This window comes from Oncorhynchus nerka, linkage group LG15, assembly GCF_034236695.1.
Source record: "Oncorhynchus nerka isolate Pitt River linkage group LG15, Oner_Uvic_2.0, whole genome shotgun sequence".
In the NCBI taxonomy this organism is placed as follows: Eukaryota; Metazoa; Chordata; class Actinopteri; order Salmoniformes; family Salmonidae; genus Oncorhynchus; species Oncorhynchus nerka.
The window spans coordinates 45,372,961-45,399,227 of record NC_088410.1 but is presented as its reverse complement, the minus strand read 5'-3'; the positions used below and the strand labels follow the sequence as shown (position 1 = coordinate 45,399,227).

The 26,267-nt window shown below is 43.8% G+C and overlaps 1 protein-coding gene across 1 annotated transcript in view; it reads left to right on the top strand.

Moving 5' to 3' along the window:
• The first annotated feature begins 4,023 nt into the window (after positions 1–4,023).
• The window catches only part of LOC115142784 (disks large-associated protein 4-like), a 48,993-nt gene continuing 26,749 nt past the window's right edge, over positions 4,024–26,267 (top strand). The window contains exons 1-5 of the mRNA XM_029682515.2: positions 4,024–5,424; positions 7,554–7,777; positions 10,278–10,373; positions 13,753–13,915; positions 17,903–18,167. Of these exons, the coding sequence (XP_029538375.2) occupies positions 4,090–5,424; positions 7,554–7,777; positions 10,278–10,373; positions 13,753–13,915; positions 17,903–18,167 (2,083 nt within the window). The 5' untranslated portion in view covers positions 4,024–4,089. The remainder of the gene's footprint in view (positions 5,425–7,553; positions 7,778–10,277; positions 10,374–13,752; positions 13,916–17,902; positions 18,168–26,267) is intronic.

The following is a 26,267-nucleotide window of genomic DNA, read 5'->3' as shown; positions in this document are numbered from 1 at the left end:
CCTGACATTTGCTCAGTGACCCAAAAAAATTGATTGAACATTGATTGTGGGGATTAAGAAGTGACTACATGCAATGGCCACAAACATTAAAGGTAAATGGTGTATTCCTGCGTATACCCTCCTACTACAGCACATGTTTTATGCTCATCACAGAGGACAACGCTGATTAGCATTCAGGAGGCTACGCTAAACCAAGCCAAGCAGTGTGGCAGGATGCGATATGAGACTGTCAGCTAAATGTGCTGTGAATTGATAGTGAGGAGTTGACCCTCTGGGCTATCTATCAGCAGAGAGATTGTATTTAAACAGTTCTCTGATTATCACGTTAAATGAGCATGAGTCTGTCGCATGCTAATTGCGGTGGGATAGAAGTGTCAGTCGGTTGTGTGGGGAGAGATGCGCTAAATCAATCGTTAGCGTATACGGATGAGTTAGACTACTCCCCGGGAGCTGGGTTATCCAGCGTGTGTGTGTGTGTGTGCATTCTTTCCTGTTTGTGAATGCGTTCATCTGCGCCTGTGTGTATGTGTGCGTGTATTCCAGCTGCACCTTCAGAATCATTCATCTCATTTGCCTGCTGGAAAATCACACTCCATTTACATGGGGCTGTAAATTCATTGAGATTTATTTGTCCGTTGCTATCATTTTCAGTCAGTGTGGTAGTACAATTATCATATTTTCTGCTTCGGAAGAAATGTATACCGTATATTATTTCCACCCTAGTTACATTAACTAAATTACGCAATTTTGTCAGCCAAATTAGCTCTTTCTGCATGGGCATTTTGCTCTTGTCCTGTCCTCAGTCAGAATTCAATGCACTTTTATTAGTTGTTCAGAGCTATCAACTTGATACTTAATAACATTTTGATATAACAATATATACCATTTAACAGACACTTTTATCCAAAGCAACTTAGTCATGCGTGTACACAATTTAAGGATCGGTGGTCCCGAGAATCAAGCCCACTGTCCTGGCATTGCAAGCACCATGCTCGCCCAACTGAGCTACAGAGGACCATACTATCAGACAATAAAAACAACATCCTGACATTTTTTCAGAGTGTGTAGAGAGCCACAAGAGACAACAGACTAGAGTCAGTTCCACTTTTTATTTATTGATTTAACCATTCACCAAATAGATTAATCTGACCCTTTTTGCATCCAAGAAATCATTGAGAAATCAGATACTCATTATTGACCACATACATATGTAAAACACAAAACACACCAAACTAAACATACAGCTACAGGCTTAAACTTAACTTGTTTAATTCCCTTGACTTTGCTGTTCAAGTCTATTTTCAATTGTAAAATAGCAGAAATCCGTGTAGAGCCACACCCATTCCCTATAAACACACACTCACTAAATGCACACACCTTCGATACATACCCCTATAAACACACACTCACTAAATGCACACACCTTCGATACATACCCCTATAAACACACACTCACTAAATGCACACACCTTCGATACATACCCCTATAAACACACACTCACTAAATGCACACACCTTCGATACATACCCCTATAAACACACACTCACTAAATGCACACACCTTCGATACATACCCCTATAAACACACACTCACTAAATGCACACACCTTCGATACATACCCCTATAAACACACACTCACTAAATGCACACACCTTCGATACATACCCCTATAAAAACCTACTCCCCCATTCAATACTTTTAATACCACTAAATATACAGTGTACACATACTATATATCCCGACTAAAATACCTTTGGCCTACTACACCTGCTGCCTTCCCGAAAGAGAGAAATGTAGCAAATGTTGATGTGAACAGAACATTGAGGAGTATTGCAACTCTTTGCTGTTGATTGGGTGACCGCGTATAGTGCGCTCCGCTTCAGCAGGATTTTTTTTAGCTAGCCAAGATTTTTAAGCAAGCCTTCCAGTCGACACCCCTTCATGCCCATCGAGCAAACGTATCTCAGTTGTAAGAAAACAATGTCGTTCAGCACACTGTCGCAAAACATAGCAAGACGTTTTACCAACTGAACACACCCGTGGCGTTTTAAAGGCCAAGCAGCTCCTTGGGGCAGTGTTTCTCAACCCTGGTCCTGGGGACCTAAAGGGGGGCACATTTTTGGTGATTATTCTTGTTTTTGCTTGACACCAACGATTGTTGACTTTTCCAAGATGCAGGACTCGATTAACACAGAACTCTTGTTGTTTGACATAGAATTGTGTAGTAAATAGTGACACAAGAGATCATTTGTGTAGAAAGACCTGGCTTTATACCGTTAATTAAACAGTCACTTACGGTTATTCAAATACTGTAGAGTAGATTGTTGTAGAAAATTTAACACATTTTATGACTAGCGTATTTAAACTGAATGCTCACTTTTACTGCTGTTAAACAATCTGTGAATCGCTGCCTCCTCTTGTGACTGTTGGTGCTGAAGCAATGTGCTGCACCCTGCAACCAGAGTTTTGTTTCCCTCTAACTATACAAGTTTATTTTCCCCCTGTAACTAGTCCGTTATAGCCCATCAGAAAGTGTTTGTAGTCAAAAACCCACTCCAGGGGGAAAGATCAATTCTGATTGGTGTCCTTTCGTATCCAGTACTGTCCTGGGCTTGGCCATAAACTACAGTAGGTAGGATCTCTTTGAGAGGAATAAAAAGTGTGTGCAGTACAGACAATCTGTACACAGTCTGTCAACGCCATACTATAGCAACAACATGTTGAAAGAATTTGAGGTTTACACCAAATGATTGTGTTCCACAAGAGGTTGTAAAGGAGCTTATTGTGTCTGTACGTACCTGCAGTTTTTGAGAGTGCATATGGAGACACAGGAGACAACAGAGACAGTTACTCTGTATTTCTTTAGTTAACCATTCCCCTAATAGATCAACCAGACCCATGTTACATGAAGAAAACACAGCTAAATCAGACACAACTTGCAGTGTATTAGATACTCGTTGTTGACCCCGTAAACCGTCCTTCCGTAAAGCTCCATCCCTTTGCAATGACAAGCGTTAACCACCTTGCCAGGCAGGGCACTGGCACAGACCGTCTTGGGCTGGGCAGGCGGGCGGCGGGGCACCAACCAGCCAATCCCCATCTGCCACCCCCTGCCACCAATCCTCTTAACCCTCATCATAATACCACTGGGCGTGCCAGTCTTAGTGCCCCGTGCCAGGGATGCCCGCTGGAAAATCTCTCATGTATTGGAGACTGGCGAGGAAGAGACAGATGGGAAGCTGGGAGAAGGGAGGGGTCTACCCGGAGGTAAGGGCTCTCCTGGTGATAAGGCACTGGGTACCTCCCGGCTGTGGAGGATAGTTGGTAGCAGGAGGTGTTGCTATCAGAGTGGAACAGAAGCGAGGTGGAGGTTTGATGTTGGACGTGTGAGAGGATAAAAGGGATGTCTTGGTGGGTTTAGCTTGCTACTCATGCTATGCCGAGAGCAATGACGACGACATCCCATCCCCATGCATGCACCACAAAAACGCACACTATCCACACTCTCTCTCTCTCTCTCTCTCTCTCTCTTTCTCTCTCTCTCTCTCTCTCTCTCTCTCTCTCTCTCTCAGATTACAATGTCAGGTTATGATTATCTCGTCAAGAAATGTTGATAAGGAGAGATGAATTGCCAATAGTCATAATTTTCCTTGTGTTGTTTTCTGTGCTCTCTTCAGTTGAAAGTATAACTCTACAATGCCATGGATGTAGCTGTTTGTGGCTGCCAGCAATTGTCGACAAAACAAACCTTCTGACCCACAGGTTGCAACATTGCATTGTTTCTAGTCTTGTTGTTCCTATCTATTTCCAACATTTTAACATTTGAAGACTGATGTTCTCCGTGGGAGGCTGTGGGGTGTTGGCTCATTGAGATGAAAATATTTCACAGTGCTCGTCTGTCTGTGAGCATAAATGTTTTTTGTTTGTTTGCCTGTGCATATGTATTGCATGTAAGAAATGGTGTGTGTCTGTCTGGGTAGAAGCTGACCCAACTCTCTCTCTCTCTCTCTCTTCCAGGAGTCATCCTCCAGGCCTCTCGTCTCTCCCTGGCTGGGGAGTCTTCTAGAAGGGGGCCCCTCCTGACCACCATGAAAGGGTTAGGAGCCAACCGCAATCGCTCCGACTCCTGCGACCCCACCCAGGGCCCCCCGGAGCCCCTGTACCCCCACCAGGCCTCCACACTGCCTCGGAGCCCCTACCTTCTCAGCCCCACCAGCATGGACCACTACGGCACCATGGACCCGCACCACTACAACCCCTCTGTGGACCACCACTACAATCAGGGCTCCCTGCCCCCGGACTATTCTCTCCCCCTCAACAACCAGCTGTCCAACAGCAGCACCTTCCCCCGCATCCATTACAACGCCCACTATGACCTGTCCGACTTCTCTCCGCCACAGGGGGACAGCATCGGGGGCATTAGCACGGGAACCCTGGGCACCTCCATGTCCATGGGCATGGGAATGGGCATAGGGATGCATGGCTCGAGTGGCATGGGGGGCCTGCAGAGCAGTCGGGGGCCCATGATCACCAGCGGCTCTGCCACCATCTCCGGCGGGGCCAAGATGAACCGCCAGCTGGCGCCTAACTTGCTGGACCAGTTGGACAAGCAGCTGCCTGGGGGGCCCAGAGATGGCTTCAGCACACTGCAGTTCCACCGGAGCACATCGGCCGCCCTCTCCGCCGCCTCCAAGCAGCGCACCGACAGCCCCGGGCGCATCCGTAACCTGGTGTGCTCTGTCCAGAAGCTCTTTGCCAAGTCACAGTCCATGGATGGCCACAACCTCAAGGGTGTCAATGGGCGTTCGGGGGCAGGAAGTGGCAGCGGTGGGACCTCATCCGGGACAGAGGACGGTGGGAAGCGGGAACAGCGAGCAAAGAGCAAAGACCGGGGCGGGTCCAAGTCAGACGGGGGCGGGACGGGCAAGCGGCGGCCGCGCTCCAACATGTCGGGCTATTGGAGCTCGGACGACCTGGACAGTGCTGACCTCAGCAACTACCGCAACCCCATAGCCATGACACTGGGACGACCCACAGCGCATGCCACCCAGCACGCCACCCACGGTACTGCCTACGATTCCCAGCAGGTGGCACTACAGCAGCAGCAGGGGCACCAGAGCCGCTACGTGGTCCACAGCGGATACAACACCATCAGCTCATCCAAGAGCCACAACGAGGTCATAAAGTATCAACAGGCACTGCCAGGACCTGGGGGCGGAGGTGGGGGCGGAGGAGGAGGTGGGATCAGCATGGGGGTGAACAGTAATGACTTTATGAAGGGGGGTTCGTGGTCGACACTGACCCTGGGTCAGCCCAGACAGGTGCTGCAGAAGGGCCACTCGGCCACCCTGGACCGGTCCATGCTCAAGTCCAAGTCGTGCCAGCAGGAGCTGGCCTGCAACTACCTGCAAGTGGGCCGACAGGTGAGTAGTATCTAAAAAATGTCTGTTGTCAAACGGATATGTGCTGGACATAAAGACATTGTGGAGAGATAGGACATAAAGACATTGTGGAGAGATAGAATAAGGCATAGTGGACACAACCCCAAAAGCGGCAACATATTAAAGATTTTAAAGGGGATATTTTTTTTACCAAAATAGGAAAATATGACAAAAATACACTTTCTGTCAAACAATAACACTTTTTATATATAAGCCTATAAATATATAAGCATATATTTTGAAAATAATTACACATTTATAGTCAAATTTGATGTTTCAAAATAAAAGTTTTCGTATGGTTTCATGTTTTGAACAGATATTTTGATCATTTTCATCCATAGCCACTTGTTATGAACATGTTATTCATTCAAAGTGTTTTGTTTCTGTGATACTCAGAGGCTGAGAAATTGGCGAAACAGCTAATCTGACCTACTGGTATGGCCTAAAATGGCCGACAATATAGGCGATATGGGCGCCGGTGCCTCAGACTCTTAGCTCTAACTTTGGAATGCTATGGGCTATCAATTCAGTTCCTATTGCATCTAAAAGATGAGACTCTCGATTTGGTATTTTTTAGTTACAGTGGTTGCCATGCCCCCCCAGGGGCCACATCTGGGGAAGCTCCATAGAGCCAGTGGTGGAAAAAGTACTCAATTGTCATACTTGAGTAAAAGTAAAGATACCTTAATAGAAAATGACTCAAGTAAAAGTGAAAGTCACCTAGTAAAATACTACTTGAGTAAAATTCTTTATTTGGTTTTAAATATACATAAGTTTCAAACGTAAATGGAATTGCTAAAATGTACTTGAGTATCAAAAGTAAAAGTAAGATAAAAATCATTTCAAATTTCTTATATTAAATAATCAAGAAGGCATTTGTTTATTTTTTTATTTTATTGACAGATATCCAGGAGCACACTCCAACACTCAGACATCATTTAGTTTAGTGAAGTAAAAGTTGCCCAAAATATAACTAGTAAAGTGCAGATACCCCAAAAAACTACTTAAGTATCACTTACGTACTTTACACCACTGCATAGAGCCCCACATAATACCCATAAAACCTAGAGGTCAAACAGTGAAATGGTTCCAATCGTTTTACCACCATTCATTTTTTCCACAGGGTGGTTTTAGAAACACCATGCTGTAGGTCATGTAAGTGTCTGCTACTGTACATGCAATATGCTTTGTGGACTTCACTGGACAGAGGTTGCTGTCCGGTTTTGTGCTAAAACAAACGTGTGGTTGACTTTATTCTACCAATGCGTCTTCTTATTGTCTCGGCCTTTAGGCCTATATGTCACGGTCACAAGGTGTGGTGCTTCTATCACTAAGTTTACTAAGTTTACATTTTCAGTTTAGCCACGCAAAACAAGTACACAAAATAGAGATTACTATGTTAACACAGAAAAAAATTTACCCCTGTTGGTACTTATAGGGTTAAATATTCCAACAAATATCCAGACAGTTTTTCAGGTTTGACAAAGATCTGTTTGGATCTAAACATAAAACTTGTAGCCTTGTGACTACAATAAACCTACTATACTGTATGTGTTGGACCATTTGAGTGTTAGGTTGACTATTCCTCCACTGTATGTCCGCTTGTCTTGTTTTTCAATTACCTCAGTTTATTTCACTAAGATATGGCCCTGTCTACCAGTTTGGTATGATTGCTGTGCATCATCCATTTTATCAGCCTGACTTTATGTCGTGACATTTATCCATGTGACATTAACATGCTTTTTTTAAAACTGTTTTGATACAAATTGTTTTTACTTGGTTTTCAAAGTAAAGATATTGAGGGAGGAGTTGGTCAAATGTAACAGCCCTATAGCATTCTTAATGATTTAATTCATTTTTTTTGTTCAAAACGTTTATTTACATGTGCAATCGATAACACCATAGCTATGGTCAAGAAATGTAGGATGGTGTCCCTCAGGGATCTGTTGTGGGTCTTTAGAACATACTGTAGATACTTTAGATTACTGAATGAATTCAGCAAAACAAATTATATTATGTGAATATCACAATACAACACACAAGCATCTCAATATAAATTACATAGTGGTATATTGTCATATATAAGAATATATATGGGCTGCTGCTTGTAGGGGGACTGGAGTAACACGCTGGGTCGCAGCGGTGGAGTAGCCAGAGCCAACGAGATCCCATGCAGGCGCATGCGGAGTGGCAGCTACGTGAAGGCCATGGGTGACCTGGAGGACAGCGACGACTCAGACGTCAGCATCAAGCCCTCGCCCAAAATGGCCGCCCGCCGCCAGAGCTACCTCAGGGCCACCCAGCAGTCTCTGAGCGACCAGCTACCGTCACGCAAGTAAGCTCAGCACCAAAGTATCCCACATGGACATTCATTTAGGCAAACATGCATTCATGTCAGCATACTAACATGTAGACTTTTTTGATGTAGCGATTTGATCAATACTGCCTTGCTGACATAGAGTGTGTAGACTTTATAACACTTTCAAGTTGACGCAAACCCGAACTACACTGAACAAAAATATAAATGCAACATGTAAAGTGTTGGTCCCATGTTTCATGAGCTGAAATAAAAGATCCCAGAAATGTTCCATACGCACAAAAAGCATTCTTTCTCTAAAATTCTCTAAAATGTGTTTGTTTACTTCCCTGTTAGTGAGCATTTCTCCTTTGCCAAGATAATCCATCCACCTGAGAGTGGCATATCAAGAAGCTGAATAAACAGAATGATGATTACACAGGTGCACCTTGTGCTGGGGACAATAAAAGGCCACTCTAAAATGTGCAACACAATGCCACAAATGTCAACATTTTTGAGGGAGCACGCAACTGACATGATGACTGGAGGAATGTCCATTTATTTCTTTACCATAATCCACCTCCAATGTCGTTTTAGAGAATTTGGCAACCGGACCTCACAACCGCAGACCACATGTAACCGCGCCAACCCAGGACCTCCACATCTGGCTTCTACACTTACGGGATGGTCTGAGACCAGCCATCCGGACAGCTGATAAAACTGTGGGTTTGCACAACCAAAGAATTTCTGCACAAACTGTCAGAAACCTTCTCAGGGAAGCTCATCTGCATGCTCATTGTCCTCACCCGGGTCTTGACCTGACTGCAGTTACATGATGTATATTTTGATGGCCATTTTGGAGAAGTGTGCTCTTTTAACTAGGCAAGATCAGTTATGGGTGAGAACAAATGTCTTATTTACAATGGTATGGCCAGGCATAAGCTACAGACAACGAACACAAAATCGCCAGAATGCGATGAAGGGCATCACCTCATGGCCTGCATACTGACCAGACCGTCACCCATTGAGCATGTTTGGGATGCTCTCCCAATCAGATCCCACCAGTATCCAGCATCTTGTTGTGATACAGCCTGGATTTCATGAACCAGGGTGTCTGACTGGTTTTCTGACCCACACCATAGATTATGGGCCTAATGAATTGACGCCTCTAGCACTGAGATGCAGTGCCTGAGACCTTCCCAATAGGAACTGTAACTCGCCTGAGACCGCTGCGCCACTCGAGAAGAATGAATAAGGCTATGTCACATAGTATACACACACATCCACATCCTTTCACTCTCTCTTAGATGCACGCACGCACGCCACACACACAGACACATACACACGCACACACACACACACACACACACGAACACAGACATACACACAAACACACATAAACAAACACACACACTGAGCCCATGGCACCATTTCAAAACAGAGCTGTGACATGCAGGAAGGAGACGGCCATGCTGCCAGCTTTTGGCATGCCAGTAAACAGGCCTTGCATACTATAGAGACTAACACACACAGTCAGACAAGCTGTGCTCACTCACGCGTGGGATTAAGCACCGTCAGACTCCTGCCTCCTACACATGCCAGAGCTCTGATTATGGTTTCCTCACCGTTGATTTACTAACATTTCCGCAACGTAGCGGCTTGGCCTGAAAGGATAGAGTCCTCTTACCGTAACATTTTCGGAACATCACACACACGATGCCGCCTTCAGCTACTGCACAGACAGATAGTGAGTCACCACAAACTAGGCTATAGTCTCCTCCTCTCCCCCTGACAGACTGACTAGGGTTTCTAGTTCATTGTCTCTAGATTACATGCTTTCTGAAGCAGACAGGCACACACTGGGCTAGACACAGGGGGGGGTGGACAGTGCATTGGGGGTCCTGTTCATTTTCACATAATGACAAACGAATCGACACCCATTTTGATTAAGTAGTCGCAGAGAATGGGATCAACAATGAGCAAGCTGCTGGGTTTACGGTTTCCTCTAATGTCTCCTTTGATTTGAAGGAACTTAAAGGAGTTTGTACGGTTTGTGTTCTCCATGTTCTCTGAGGTCAGGGTTATATGGCATGACATGTGTGCCAATAATATCCTAAACCTTTGCGTGATAGAATTTGACACGGATGTATTTCCATAGGGACGTGTTGTTGCAGACTGGCCATTATTTGGAAACATACAGACAAGAAAAGAGTAACAAGAACAGGAATACAGTAAACGTTTAGTCCACAAGGCAGCAGCAAATCAACAAGCTATAAGCATACTGGCCAGGCAATCACGAAGCAAAAGTGAATATATTCTGTTACGTCATGATAGACGCAGCTTTTTGTTGATATTGACAACACACACAACATGATAAAGTAGCAGGAGTGTTGCTTAAAAAAATGACATGTCATTAAAATACGTAAATGATTTCAAACCTGCATGCTAAATGACTCTAACCCTGCTCCCCCCACCCTGCCAAAACCCAAACGCCAAACCCCTGTTCTCCCGCCGTGGTCTGCTCCACCCTGGTTGGCAGGAGCAGCAGAGCCCTGGATTACGCCATGCTGCAGGGGGAGCTGGAGGCACTGTGGTCTCCTCTGCACAGTGTGTCCTCTCTGCACCAACTGGGCAGGTCAGTGCTAGGCAGCCAGCTAATCACCATTAGGTGGCAGGCTTACGCTTGCACTGGATTGGATGCTGCCCAATCAATCAATCAATCAATCAATCAGTCACCCCTCCCCCTGCCCCCCAGGTCTTGCCCACCTCTTCGGTTACCCATGCCACGTGAGTGCCAACGCCATGCCAAAGTCATGCCACCCACCACACCCGCCTTTTCCTCCAAACTAATTTGCTTCCCCCACTGCCCCCTCTGCCCTCACACAAAGTACCCCCCCTCCCAAATAAAGGATTGCCAATGCCCAGCTGGCCTTCCATGCCAGGGATCTCCATCTGTACAGTCATGACAAGAATATATATTGCTCAGAGAAATATGATTAAAAATGATTGGATCTCCTGTTATCAATACCCTGGCACCATCCTCTTGCTAGGATAATGACACAGCCTTTTTCTCAAATGTTTTCTGAGATTGGAGAAGACATTGGGAGGGATCTTCAACCACTCATCCATACAGAATCTTACCAGATCCTTAATCGTCTGTGCTTATGGACTGCCCGCTTCAATTCAAACCACAGGTTTTCAATAGGGTTCAGGTCCGGGTACTGAGATGGCCATTGCAAATTGTTTATTTTGTGGTCAAATAATTTATGAATTTCTTTCTTTGTTGTTATCCTCGCAAAGGGAGGGTGCCGGAGTATTGAAAACCGGGGTGGCAAAAATATTGACCCCTATCCTTTTTCGTTCCACGAAATGAGTATTTTAACAATTAAAATGTCCTTGTGAAGCTTGCATTCAATTGCCACTCCCTGTTGGACACAATGCACTTCCATTCCCTCTGTCACAAGGGGATTTATGGCTGATTTAAGATTAAATCACCAACCCTGTTACTGTCAACCCTGTTACTGTCAACCCTGTTACTTTATTTGGCAGTTAACAGGCACTTGTTTTTTAAATTAGACCTCCTGAGATGGGAAAACTAGTTTTTTTATTAAATTAAACATGTGCTCTTTATGACAGAATATAAACATTAGGTGAAATCCCCCCAAAAATGTGATCAATTTGAATTGGTGGAACGACCCACTTCTTAAACAAATATCTTTCTCTGAGCAATTGTATTAGTATAAAATAATAGAATTATCCCATTTATTTAGCATACAATTTCGGTCATGACTGTACAGTTAAAGTAGGAAGTTTACATACACTTTGGCCAAATACATTTAATCTCAGTTTTTCACAATTCCTGACATTTAATTATAGTAGAAATTCCCTATTTTAGGTCAGTTAGGATCACCACTTTATTTTAAGAATGTGAAATGTCAGAATAATAATAGAGAGAATGATTTATTTCAGCTTTTAGTTCTTTCATCACATTCCCAGTGGGTCAGAAGTTTACATACACTCAATTAGTATTGGGTAGCATTGCATTTAAATTGTTTAACATGGTCAAACGTTTCAGGTAGCCCTCCACAAGCTTCCCACAATAAGTTGGGTGAATTTTGGCCCATTCCTCCTGACAGAGCTGGTGTAACTGAGTCAGGTTTGTAGGCATCCTTGCTCACACGCGCTTTTTCAGTTCTGCCCACAAATGTTCTTTAGGATTGAGGTCAGAGCTTTGTGATGGCCACTCCAATACCTACTATTTGTTCTCCTTAAGCCATTTTGCCACAACTTTGTAAGTATACTTGGGTTCATTGTCCATTTGGAAGACCCATTAGCGACCAAGCTTTAACTTTCTGACTGATGTCTCGAGATGTTGCTTCAATATATCCACATAATTTTCCTTCCTCATTATCTATTTTGTGAAGTGAACCAGGCCCTCCTGCAACAAAACAAAGCACCCCCACAATATGACGCTGCCACCCCCGTGCTTCACGGTTGGGATGTTGTTCTTCGGCTTGCAAGCCTCCCCCTTTTTCCTCTAAACATAATGATAGTCATTATGCCCAAGCAGTTCTATTTTTGTTTCATCAGACCAGAGGACATTTCTCCAAAATGTACGATCTTTGTCCCCATGTGCAGTTGCAAATCGTAGTCTGGATTTTTTTATGGCGGTTTTGGAGCAGTAGCTTCTTCCTTGCTGAGCGGCCTTTTAGGTTATGTCAATATAGGACTCGTTTTACTGTGGATATATATACTTTTGTTCGCGTTTCCTCCAGCACCTTAACAAGGTCTTTTGCTGTTGTTCTGGGATTGATTTGCACTTCTCGCACCAAAGTATGTTTATCTCTAGGAGACAGAACGCGTCTCCTTCCTGAGCGGTATGACAGCTGCGTGGTCCCATGGTGTTTATACTTGCGTACTATTGTTTGTACAGATGAACGTGGTACCTTCAGGCGTTTGGAAATTGCTCCGAAGATGAACCAGACTTGAGGTCTACCATTTTTTTTCTGAGGCCTTGGATGATTTCTTTAGATTTTCCCATGATGTCAAGCAAAGAGGCACTGAGTTTGAATGTAGGCCTTGAAATACATCCAAAAGTACACCTCCAATTGACTTAAATTATGTCAATTAGCCTATCAGAAGCTTCAAAAGCCATGACATAATTTTATGGAATTTTCCATGCTGTTTAAAGGCACAGTCAACTTAGTGTATGTAAACTTCTGACGCACTGGAATTGTGATACAGTGAATTATAAGTGAAATAATCTGTCTGTAAACAATTGTTGGAAAAATGACTTATGTCATGCACAAAGTAGATGTCCTAACTGACTTGCCAAAACTATAGTTTGTTAGCAAGAAATTTGTGGAATGGTGGAAAAATGAGTTTTAATGACTCCAACCTAAGTGTATGTAAACTTCCAATTTCAACTGTATGTACGGAAGGATCATCACAATCACATGAAAAGTGAAATGTCATGTCGCTATCACTGTGGGCCAGCAAAGACAAATAAATACTAGGTTCTCTTTTGGTAATCACATTCATTATTGCTGATATGAAGTGAATTTGGATTGTTTTCCCTACTAGTCTTTGATATTGGCACCCTGATGCGTGGAATAAGACTTTACATATGCTTGACCTGTGTATCATTGGCTTTGCAGTGTTTGAGGGCTACAGTATATGGGTTATATTATTGTAATGAGATGAGATGGGAGAAACATTATTCACAGGTGTCATGATAGGGGCAATGATGCTGACAGGTAATGAAAATGATAATGAATGGAACCAGGGATAAGAAGCGACCTAAACTGAATTTCCCTTCCTTTCATCTCCTGTCTGCCCTTCCCCTCTACTTCTCTCTTTTCTTTCCTTCATAATCCCTTTTCCCACTCCTCTCGGCTCTTCCATTCTTTGCTCATTCTCTCCTTCCCTTCTCTCTGATATCATCCCCCTGTCTTCTCACGTCAACTCTCCTCCCATCCTCTCCTCTCTTCCCCTCCTCCTCCTGTCCCTTTCAGCTGTCTTCCCTCTCTGAGAGAGCTGTCCACCAACCGTAGCCTGGACAACCTGGACTGTCTGGGGGGTCCGGTGGGGGGCTCCTTGTTCCCCCGCTGGGATGATGAGGACTTCAGCCAGGGTGGCGGATGCAGCACCCTGGGGAGGAGCAGCTGCATTAGCCAGGTCAGAGGTCACCTGTGATGGGGGTTGGAGGGGGGGGGGTGTCTTTGGGGTCATACAACTAGCATGGGACTTGAGCTTATCTCAGCATTAGACTCTATTTTGTTCTTCTTCTTTCCGATCGTACTTAATTATTTTTGTGACAGAATAGTGGGGATGTACAGAGAAAGGGAATTAGATGCAGGAAGGAGTAGATGGGGGGGGGGGGGGAATTACCTCTACACCAGACTCCGGCACATATAATTGGACATATTTTGATTTTGGAGTGAAGTATAACATTAGCTCTCCAATTCTCCACCTCAGTTGATTCTGTTCTAATGAGGTAGAAGAGAGTATTTATACACCTCTCAAAAATCACCTAGCTCATTCCACTCATTCCACCTGCAAATCACTCAAGTCATTTTCAAGAGGCCCCTCTTTTGCCTCGAAATGAGAGTTTGCCTTGTCAAATGGGCAATTACTCTGATAACAGCCTTCGGCGACATGACTGCAATAGAATAATTCTCCTATTGAAAAAAAAAGAGTCCATTTTCATTATGTCTCTCATATTAATGTTCTGAGCCAAAAAAGCTAATTCCTCCATTTACACAGAAAGATCCATTACCTTTCTAGGTCATCATGGTTATGAAGAACGACTCTTGGTCCTCTTTGATCTTTTACAAAAGGCCTGTCAAACTAGGCTTTAAAATCCATTCGTATTAAGCATTCTGACCCCATCTTGGGAAATGTACAACGTCTTATGAATTCAGGAAAATGCATGCGGATTCAGGCCTACATGTAAATTACTCATCTTCAGAGCTGCAAGGTACAGAACGCCTTTCTGTGAGTTGACTGTATGTCAACCAAAAACAGCAGAATAACATAAAATTAATATGACACATTATGCTGTTATTAATGAAGGGGACTGCAAAGTACAGACATGACGATGACCCTAAGAGTTGGCGAGACAGCGCTAAACAGATCGGGGATCAGGCTATAGATCTCAGGCCCTCACTCTTTCTCTCACTTTCTCCCTTTTTATCTGTCACTCTTTCTCTCTCGCTCTCTCTGAGCTGTCGTTACTCCCCACTCTTTGATTTACTGAAGCGTGCGACAGAGCCAACTGCATAAGTGACAACTCAAACACCATACTCATCACGTCCCCGTCACTCCAACACGGCGTTAGGCTCGCCTCTTAGAAAGATTGTTCATGTCCCTCAGTCAAACCTCAAGAGTCCTTCATTTGCACTGCTGCGCCTTTAATCTGGCTTCGAAACCAATTTAATGTAAGTCAATCAAATGGCTACGTTTTTATGAGAAGTTAGTCTTTGATTAATACTTACAAAGTGATACTGAAACTAATTGGCAGTTAAAAATTGCATGGTTGTTAGCTTTGCTTAGCTTCTCAACTGCCTTAGACTTTGACAAGTTGCTATGAGGAGTTGATTTGGGAGAAAGTGTTACTGCTGCACTTCCCTGACCCCTCACCCAGCCTTAATACTGTAATGTGTCCTCTTGGGGGCATTTTACTGCATCCCATCCAAATGTGTCACACCACCGATAAATCTACGATAATCGAGAATTTGAATAAGTATTTTTCTACCGCTGGCCATGTATTCCACCTGGCTACCTCTACTGCGGCCAACAGTTCTGCACCCCCTGCAGCAACTTGCCAATGCCCCCCCCCCCCCCCCGCCGCCGCTTCTCCTTCACCCAAATCCAGACAGCTGATGTTCTGAAAGAGCTGCAAAATATGGATCCCTACAAATCAGATGGGCTTGACAATCTGGACCCTCTCAATCTGGACCCTCTCGCCAAGATTGTTGCAATTACTATTACTAGCCTGTTCAACCTCTCTTTCGTATCGTCTGAGATCCCCAAAGATTGGAAAGCTGACCTATAGACCTATATCCATCCTGCCCTGCCTTTCTAAAGTCTTCAATCACCGACCATTTCGAATCCCACCGTACCTTCTCCACTATGCAATCTGGTTTCCGAGCTGGTCATGGGTGCACCTCAGCCTCGCTCAAGGTCCTAAACGATATCATAACCGCCATCGATAAAAGACAGTACTGTGCAGCCGTCTTCATTGACCTGGCTAAGGCTTTTGACTCTGTCAATCACCACATTCTTATCGGCAGACTCAATAGCCATGGTTTCTCAAATGACTGCCTCGCCTGGTTCACCAACTACTTCTCAGAGTTCAGTGTGTCAAATCGGAGGCCTTGTTGTCCGGACCCCTAGCAGTCACTATGTGGGTGCCACAGGGTTCAATTCTCGGGCCGACTCTTTTCTCTGTATATATCAATGATGTCGCTCTTGCGGCTGGTGATTCTCTGATCCATCTCTACGTAGACAACAACATTCTGTATACATTTACATTACATTTACATTTAAGTCATTTAGCAGACGCTCTTATCCAGAGCGACTTACAATACATCTATTTATATACATCTGGCCCTTCTTTGGACACTGTGTTAACAAACCTCCAAACAAGCTTCAATGCCATACAACACTCCTTCCGTGGCCTCCAACTGCTTTAAATGCTAGTAAAACCAAATGCATGCTCTTCAACCGATTGCTGCCTGCACCCGACCGACCAGCATCACTACTCTGGATGGTTCTGACTTAGAATATGTGGACAACTACATATACCTAGGTGTCTGGTAAGACTGTAAACTCTCCTTCCAGGCTCGCATAAAGCATCTCCAATCTAGAATCGGCTTCCTATTTCGCAAAACAAAGCCTCCTTCACTCACGCTGCCAAACATACCCTCGTAAAACTATCCTACCGATCCTCGACTTCGGCGATGTCATTTACAAAATAGCCTCCAACACTCCACTCAGCAAACTGGATGTAGTCTATCACAGAGCCATACGTTTTGTCACCAAAGCCCCATAATCTACCCACCACTGCGACCTATATGCTCTCGTTGGCTGCCCCTCTGTACATATTCGTCGCCAAACCCACTGGCTCCAGGTCATCTATAAGTCTTTGCTAGGTAAAGCCCCACCTTATCTCAGCTCACTGTTCACCATAGCAACACCCACCATAGCACACTCTCCAGCAGGTATATTTCACTGGTCATCCCCAAAGCCAACACTTCCTTTGGCCACCTTTAATTCCAGTTATCTGCTGCCAATGACTGGAACGAATTGCAAAAATCACTGAAGTTGGAGACTTACATCTCCCTCTCTAAATTTAAGCATCAGCTGTCAGAGCAGCTTACCGATCACTGTACCTATTCACAGCCAATCTGTAAATAGCACACCCAACTACCGCATCCTCATATTATTATTTATCTTCTTGCTCTTTTGCATCCCAATATCTCTACTTGCACATCATCATCTGCACATCTATCCCTCCAGTGTTAATGCTAAATTGTAATTATTTCGCCTCTATGGCCTATTTATTGCCTTACCTCCCTACTCTTCTACATTTGCACACACTGTACATATATTTTTCTATTGTGTTATTGATTGTACGTTTGTTTATGTGTAACTCTGTGTTGTTGTTTTTGTCACACTGCTTTGCTTTATGTTGGCCTTTATCTTGGCCAGTTGTAAATGAAAACTTGTTCTCAACTGGCCTACCTGGTTAAATAAAGGTGAAATAAAATACATTTAAAAAACTGGAATTAGCTCACTCCTCTAACAGATGCAGTCAGCTGTGCTCTCAATGGCAGACCTGGTTCATATAGTATTTGATTTCATTCAAAACACTTAGTGTTTCCGTGAGCCTGCTTGAAGTATTACATGGGTATTACATGCACTTTTGGGACTATTCCATTGGTTCAGGAAATGTATTTGAAAAAGCACTATTAGAACCCAGGTTTAATCCATGGATCTCTAACAACCATTCCTCTCTGGTCCCGGGACAAACCATGCCTTTCTTTCACTCTCCTGCTAGCAGCAGGAGCCGTGTAACGCTGTCCCTCTCTCTCTACCTCTGCCACCCATGCTAAGATGCCAACCTATGCCACCCATGCCAACCTGTCTTTCTCCTTCCAGCTACGAGACTTGGAGATGTTGAGCCAACGCTACGAGGATAGCTGCGCCGAGTCGTCGTTCCGAGATTCCCACACACTCTCGCGCTCCCATTCCCAGGCAGTGGAGCCTCCCGATCTACCCATGCCCACGTGCTTCCGATCTCGTAGCCATAGCTACCTGCGGGCCATCCAGGCCGGATGCTCGCAGGATGACGACACTGCTTCTGTGGACTCGGATTCGCCGCCGCCAACCGCCACTACTGTTCGTACCTACAGCACCAGCACTGGTGAGTAGGCCTACCTAAGAGGCTGATCTAAGGTCATTTTTTCACTTTTACCTGCTAATGGTTGAGGTTATCATTATAGAGAGGGTAAGCTTTCTACTGTCAGACTACTCACCACCATGAACACCAACCTGGTCTCAGAGCATTGTATTATTCTGTACATAAATCATTTAGTATGATATGTTATGTTTAGTTTGGTATGTATTCATTTGTGGACGTCCATCACCCATTTTGTATTATTACAGTAGGTTACGAATTACTATTCGTATCATATGTTACGAATTTGCTAAATGTATGACATGCTATGAATTCTAGCTAGGTGGATAGGTGGTTAGTAGTTATCTGGCTAACGTTAGCTAGGCTAGGGGTTAGGTATATCTGGCTAACGTTAGCTAGGCTAGGGGTTAGGTTTAGGAGTTGGGTTAAAGGGTTAGGGTTTGTGAAATTGTTAGCTAAAAGGGGAAGGGTTAGATAATATCCTAAGTAGTTGCAAAGTACTGTCGCTAAAAAAGTAGTAAGTAGTTGAAAAGTTGCTCAAATGCTAAAGTTGTCCATGATGAGATTCAAACTCACAACCTTTGGGTTGCTAAACGTTTGGTTATACAGCCACCCAAGTAACCATCTGCTTTATGTAACCATACCAAATGTAACATATCATACTAATTTGAGCATGCAGGATTTACATGTACTATGTTATGTCTAGTCCCTGATACCAGGCTGTGAACACATCCTGTTGTTTTCCCATATCTGACAAGGTCAGTCACCCTTGGCTATGGTCCAGGCTTGGCCACCTGTGAAGTTGGCGTCGGTGGTGGCTGAAGCGTGTCTCTCTCTCCCTCTCTACTAGACTATGAACCACTCGTAATACAGAGGCTGAAAGATACACTCAGTTGGTTTGAATTGCCATCATGAGTTTCCTTGCTATTTTGTATCCATGAAATGATAGCCTACTTCCACGTCCAAAGCCTCCACATTGCAGCGCTCTTGACCGTACTCACCACGCCTCTTTTCCCACCGTTTCCTGGGAACTGGGCAATACAAAAGAAGGCTTTACCAGAAGCTTGTGTTGAAACGGGTTGTTTCGAAGTAACAGCTCCTGCAAACCCGAAGCCATTTCTAGGCTTCGTTTTCAGTTTTTATCTTCTGATACAAGGGTAAGTGTTTTTTTGCCAATAATGTTTACCTTCGGCTGTGACTTTGATGGTTCTCATTTTAAGTCCTGAACAGCTTTGCAAACTATACTGTTAGCGAGTATAATGCAAGGGATACTGTTTGGATGGATATATTACTGTAGCTGTATTTGATTTTTACCGTAAACCTGGACGAGGACAGTTGACTTTCGTAATATTTAGCCACAGTTTAGCCTATAGATGCGCAATATTCGGGAATCGAGATCAGAGCGCGCGCGGTGTAACGATAAGTCAACCGAGGTCAAATTAGTTTTATATTGGAAATTCGGTGGACATCCATTCATCAGTAGCTAACTATTGAACCAAGAATGCCATGACTACGAAGATGGTATATTCTGAATCAGGGGCGGATGGAGAACAATCCACACTATATATATATTAGTGTGGATTGGTCTCCATCTTATTTTATATATATATATATATATATATATATATATATATATATATTGTGTGTGTGTATCTTTTTTAACCTTTTATTTAACTAGGCAAGTCAGTTAAGAACAAATTCTTATTTTCAATGACGGTCTAGGGTCAGTGGGTTAACTGCCTGTACAGTGTGGATTGTTCTACAATGTATTATATATGTATCAGTACAACAAAATATATACTGAACAAAAATATGGATTCAACGATTTTACTAATCTATGGATTTCACATGACTGGGCAGGGGTGCAGCCATAGGTGAGCCAATCAGAATGAGCTTTTCCCCACAAAAGGGCTTTATTACAGACAGAAATACTCCTTAGTTTCATCAGCTGTCCGGGTGGATGGTCTCAGGCGATCCCGCAGGTGAAGATGCTGGATGTGGAGGTCCTGGGCTGGCGTGATTACACATGGTCTGCGGTTGTGAGGCCGGTTGGATGTACTTCCAAATTCTCTAAAACGATGTTGGAGGTTGCTTATGGTAGAGAAATTAACATTCAATTATCTGGCAACAGCTGTGGTTGACATTCCTGCACTCAGCATGCCAATTGCACACTCCGCTCAACTTGAGACAACTGTGGCATTGTGTTGTGATAAAATGACACATTTTAGAGTGGCTTTTTAATTGTCCCCAGCACAAGGCACACCTGTGTAATGATCATGTTTAACCAGCTTCTAGTCAGGTGGACTGATTATTATTATTTGTGCACAATTTTAGAGAAGTTTAGTGCTAATTGAACATTTCTGGGATCTTTTATTTCAGCTCATGAAGCAACACTTTAGATGTTGTGTTCATATTTTGGTTCAGTATACATCACAGAAGACTGAAATATAACAAAACAATTTGACAAACCCTGGATGAGGCGTTAATTAAACTTTTTTTAAATAATCATATCAGAAGAAATATTAACATTCCACCCATGAGGCCGCTAGGTAATTTGACTGCAGGAAATGGCTACGGCCCTTTAAGGAATACTCCATTAGGGTTAAGGTTAGGGGTTAGCTAACATACTAAGTAGCCTACCCATCCAACCTCCTTTCATTTGTGGCTTAAGTAACCATACCAAATGTAAGATAACATACTAATTTCAGTGTCACATATTTAGTTTTACTATGTTACATCTAGAATTTGAGGCCAGGCAAAAAAAAATCATTTCTATAGTGTATGTCACCCTGAACCAATGGAACATTATCTGTTAACCTCATCAGGCTCAAGGACCCAAGCATTTTTTTTAACAACTTTCATTTATCTGCATGTCCAGCCCTATATTTAGCCTCACAATTAAGTGTTTTTCCATTTTCTTTTGACAAACAGTTGATTTGTTATTGGCAAATGTCAATAAATAAAAAGTTCCCCCAAGAAAAACCCTGAGCGAAAATGCATATGAATGTTGTAAGTGCATAAATGGTTTGCCCAGTGGGAAATATATCCAACTAGTCAGTGACAACTGTTGCGGAGTTTGACTGCAGCTATGCGAGTTTATTACAGACCCCATGTCCTGGGATTCCCTATGATATTCTGTGTAGAACAAATCATTTAGCAGACACAATTTGCAGTTAATCCTAAAATAGCTAGGTGGGACATCACTGGTATGGGAGGGATTATTTGAGATACTCTTCAAAGAGTAGTGGAGGCTGCGGAGGGAATAACTGCTCATAATAATGGCCGGAAAGGAGCAAATGGAACGGCATTAGACACCTATAAACCGTGTGTTTGATACCATTCCTCGCCGGTCATTACCACATGCCCGTTCTTCCCAATTAAGGTGCCATCAACCTCCTGTGTTGAGGTTGGGTTTCTGCTGTACTAGCTTCAGGGGGAAGCTGGTCCCACCATTGGGGTGCCAGGACAAAGCAGAGCTTGGACTGGGTTGAGTGGGACCTGCCCTCCCGTAGGTGTGGGAGGGCCAAGAGACCAGAGGTGGCAGAACGCAGTGCTTGGGGTGACTCGTTTGATCATGGGGCAGCTTTTGCTCCGTAGGCAAGTGCTATGGTCTTGTAGTGTATGCGAGCTTCAGCTGGAAGTCCGTTGGATTGTGTGGAGGAGCAGGGTGACTTGGGAGAAGTTGGGAATGTTAAAAACCAGGCGTCAGCATTCTGGATAAGTTGCAGGGGTTTGATGGCACAAGCAGGGAGCCCAGACAGGAGGTAAGTGCCTGGATTAGTACATGCGCTGCTTCTTTTGTGAGGTAGGGTCGTACTCTACGGATATTGTAGAGCATGAACGAGTCACTAATGTCATGTTAGCGGGGAAGATGTTGTCCAGGGTCACGCAAAGAATATTTGCTGGGTGAAACTGGAGTTGTCAACTGTGATGGAGAGGTTTGAGCGGGCAGGCCTTCCCCCGGAGGAAAAGCAGCTCCGTCTTGTCGAGGTGGGGGGGTAGTTGTGTGTCATCCACATAGCAATGATGGGAGTGACCATTTGAGGATATGAAAGAGCAGAGTGACTATAGAGAGAAGAGAGTGAGAAGGTGGAAAATAGTTTCCTAGGTTTAGAGGCCGAAGCGTGAACTTTAGAGTGATAGAAAGTGGCTTTAGCAGCTGATACAGGGGAAGAGAAGACTGAGAGAGTAAAGTATGATAGGTCCTCCAGAAGTTTAGTTGCTCAGCTGCCCACAGCCCTGTAAGCTCGTAATGAGTCACGCAGCCACAGAGCAAGAGGGGATGGATGAGCCGACCAGCAGGAAAGGGGAATGTGAGAGTCATAGGATGCGGAAAGGGAGGAGAGTAGGGTCAAAGAGGCAGGAGGGAGAAGGATTTAGCAGAAGGGAGTGATGATAGGATAGAAGAGAGAAAGATTGACAGATCATGACCATCTGGGTAGGGGCTGGAGGAAAGGGAGACAGAAAAGGTCAACGAAGTAGTGATCAGAGACCTGGATGGGGTTTGCAGTGAGATTAGTAGGAAAACAGCCTCTAGTAAAGATGAGGTCACGCAAATTGCCTGTCTTGTGAGTTGGAGGGGATTTGGAAAGGGTGAGGTATAGAAAGTTGCCAAAGCTACAAAAGAGCTAAATGAGATCATCTGATAATAACTAGGTAAGATACTCAAGTGAGAGTGGCACCTTCTTTCCTTCCTTGAACAACTCGAAGTACTAAAGTACTAACACTAATTGAAGTACTAACACTAATTGCTAATTGCCTAGCAGAGGTGAAGAGCCCGTACTAATTGCTGATAGCTTAGGAGAGGAGAAACAACTCCCCCTCCAATACAGCCACTGATTACCAAGCATGTCACAAATTGCCCTGCCCCTTGATCCTGGCTGATGTATCAGCAATCATCTGCAAGTTATTAGCAGTCGGCAGTTCACACACCAAGTAGTCTACTGGGAAAACAGGCAGCACTTAAAGTAAATGGCCCTAGCTAGCAAAAAGACAGTACTAGACAACCGATAAAGACACAAATTTTACTTATCACTCCTGGAGATATCAGGAGTCCTCTAGCTATAGACTGAAGCTACTCCTTACCTCCTAACTACTCTTGAGTGGGTTGTGAGCACCATAGAGCAATACATTAAATGTACGTGTTCGTGAGAGGCTCCGCTTTTCATAGATGGGTCATAATAGTTTTTTTGTGAAACCCATTTGAACTTTATAGATGTTTTTTTGTGAGAAGAATCACCCCCAGACCTCTTCGGGATCTGCCCTTGTCTCACATACATCACTCTAGCTCAGCCCCTGTTAATCACACAGACCAATGGTTGATATCAGTGGATGCAGAATAAATAGGCAAGTCCAATGGTACAAGCAAAATAAGTCAAAAATGTACCGGTGGTACTGTAGGAGTTAAGCCAGAATGTAAGACCGCATTAAACTGACAGTGGGAATTGTGTGTCATAAGACATTTTTGTTTTGTTTAGTATCGTTGACGCCATAGAGGACTATCAGCACAAACGCAATAAACCACCTAAAGCGGTTTACAACTCACTTTCTTTCACACGTTGAGGCAGTTTCTCCACCCAACAATACTCTTCTCCCTCCATCCATCCTTAGTTACAGATCTGATGCCTGAGGGCCATATCGACTGCTGCCCCCCCCCCTCAATTGCTTTTATTGCTTCTGGGCTTGTGTGGGTCTCCCACCACTTGATCAATTATTAAGGACCCCCACACCACCAAGTATATCCTACTATCTAAAGTCTTCGAAAGCCAAGTTAATAAACAGCTCACTGACTATTTCGAATTCCACCGTACCTTCTCCGCTGTGCAATCCGGCTTCCGGGCCGGTCACGGGTGCACCTCAGCCATGCTCAAGGTACTAAACAATATCATAACTGCCATCGATAAAAGATAGTACTGTGCAGCCATCTTCACCGACCTGGCCAAGGCTTTCGACTCTGTCAATCACCGTATTCTTATCGGCAGACTCAATAGCCTTAGTTTTTCTAATGACTGCCTCACTTGGTTCACCAACTACTTTGCAGACAGAGTTCAGTGTGTCAAATCGGAGGGCATGTGGTCCGGACCTCTGGCAGTCTCTATGGGGGTACCACAGGGTTCAATTCTCGGGCCGACTCTTTTCTCTGTATATATCAATGATGTCGCTCTTGCTGCGGGCAATTCCCTGATCCACCTCTACGCAGACGACACCATTCTGTATACTTCTGGCCCTTCCTTGGACACTGCGCTAACTAACCTCCAAACGAGCTTCAATGCCATACAACACTCCTTCCGTGGCCTCCAACTGCTCTTAAATGCTAGTAAAACCAAATGCATGCTTTTCAACCGTTCGCTGCCCGCACCTGCCCGACTAGCATCACCACCCTGGACGGTTCCATCCTAGAATATGTGGACAACTATAAATACCTAGGTGTCTGGCTAGACTGTAAACTCTCCTTCCAGACTCATATTAAACATCTCCAATCCAAAATCAAATCTATAATCGGCTTTCTATTTTGCAACAAAGCCTCCTAAACTCACGCCGCCAACCTTACCCTAGTAAAACTGACAATCCTACCGATCCTCGACTTCGGTGATGTCATCTACAAAATAGCTTCCAACGCTTTACTCAGCAAACTGGTTGCAGTCTATCACAGTGCCATCTGTTTTGTTACCAAATCACCTTATACCACCAACCACTGCGACTTGTATGCTCTAGTCGGCTGGCCCTCGCTACATATTCGTCGTCAGACCCACTGGCTCCAGGTCATCTATAAGTCTATGCTAGGTAAAGCTCTGCCTTATCTCAGTTCACTGGTCACGATAACAACACCCACCCGTAGCACACGTTCCAGCAGGTGTATCTCACTGATCATCCCAAAAGCCAAAACCTAATTTGGCCGCCTTTCCTTCCAGTTCTCTGCTGCCAGTGACTGGAACGAATTGCAAAAATCGCTGAAGTTGGAGACTTTTATTTCCCTCACCAACTTTAAACATCAACTATCTGAGCAGCTAACCGATCACTGCAGCTGTGCATAGTCCATCTGTAAATAGCCCACCCAATCTTCCTACCTCATCCCCATAATTGTTTTTATTTTATTTACTTTTCTTCTCTTTTGCACACCAGTATCTCTACTTGCACATCATCTGCTCATGTATCACTCCAATGTTAAATTCAAAATAAATTATTAGAAATATTTAACTTTCATACAATTGTAATACACAAAAATAAAGCTTAAAATTAACTTCTTGTTAATCCAGCCACCGCATCCGATTTCAAAAAGGCTTTACTGCGAAAGCAAACCATGCTATTATCTGAGGACAGCACCCCATCAAACAAACGCATGACAATCATATTTCAACCTGCCAGGCGCGACACAAAACTCAGAAATAACGATATAATTCATGCCTTACCTTTGAAGAACTTTTTCTGTTGGCACTCCAATATGTCCCATAAACATCACAAATGGTCCTTTTGTTTGATTAATTCCGTCATTATATCCCCAAAATGTCAATTTATTTGGCGTGATTGATTCAGAACAACTAAAGTGGAGGGAGCGCCAGGTCACGCGCCCCAAACACAACAGTACACTAGACTTCGACATTCAGTCTGAACAGCCATACTTCTTCATTACTCAAAAGATAAACATCAACCAATTTATAACGACTGTTGACATCTAGTGGAAGCCCTAGGAACTGCAACCAGATGCCTCAGAAATCTAGATTCCCTATTTCCTTGCCGTCATATTTCCTTTTCCCCGACTTTCTAGCTTTCATTTCGATGACTGTTAGCAAGCTGGACAGAGTAAAGAGACTATACATTTAAGTCTATTTTCATTATCGTTAGGATTTAGTTTTAGTCATTTCAATGTCAATTCTCCTGAAAAAAATCTAATAATAATACTTTTACTCAAACCACCTCGTGGGACAGATTGAATGGGCTTAGATAGTGTATTGATTATCGTATAAAAAAAAATGTTTACATTTCTATGTGGACTTTTCAACAAAAGTTCAACGTATAAACAGTTCTAATGATTATGTTGAAATTATATTGATGTTACAACCTGTTAGTCAGGTTAAGTCGTATTTTCCACATCACAATACACTGACA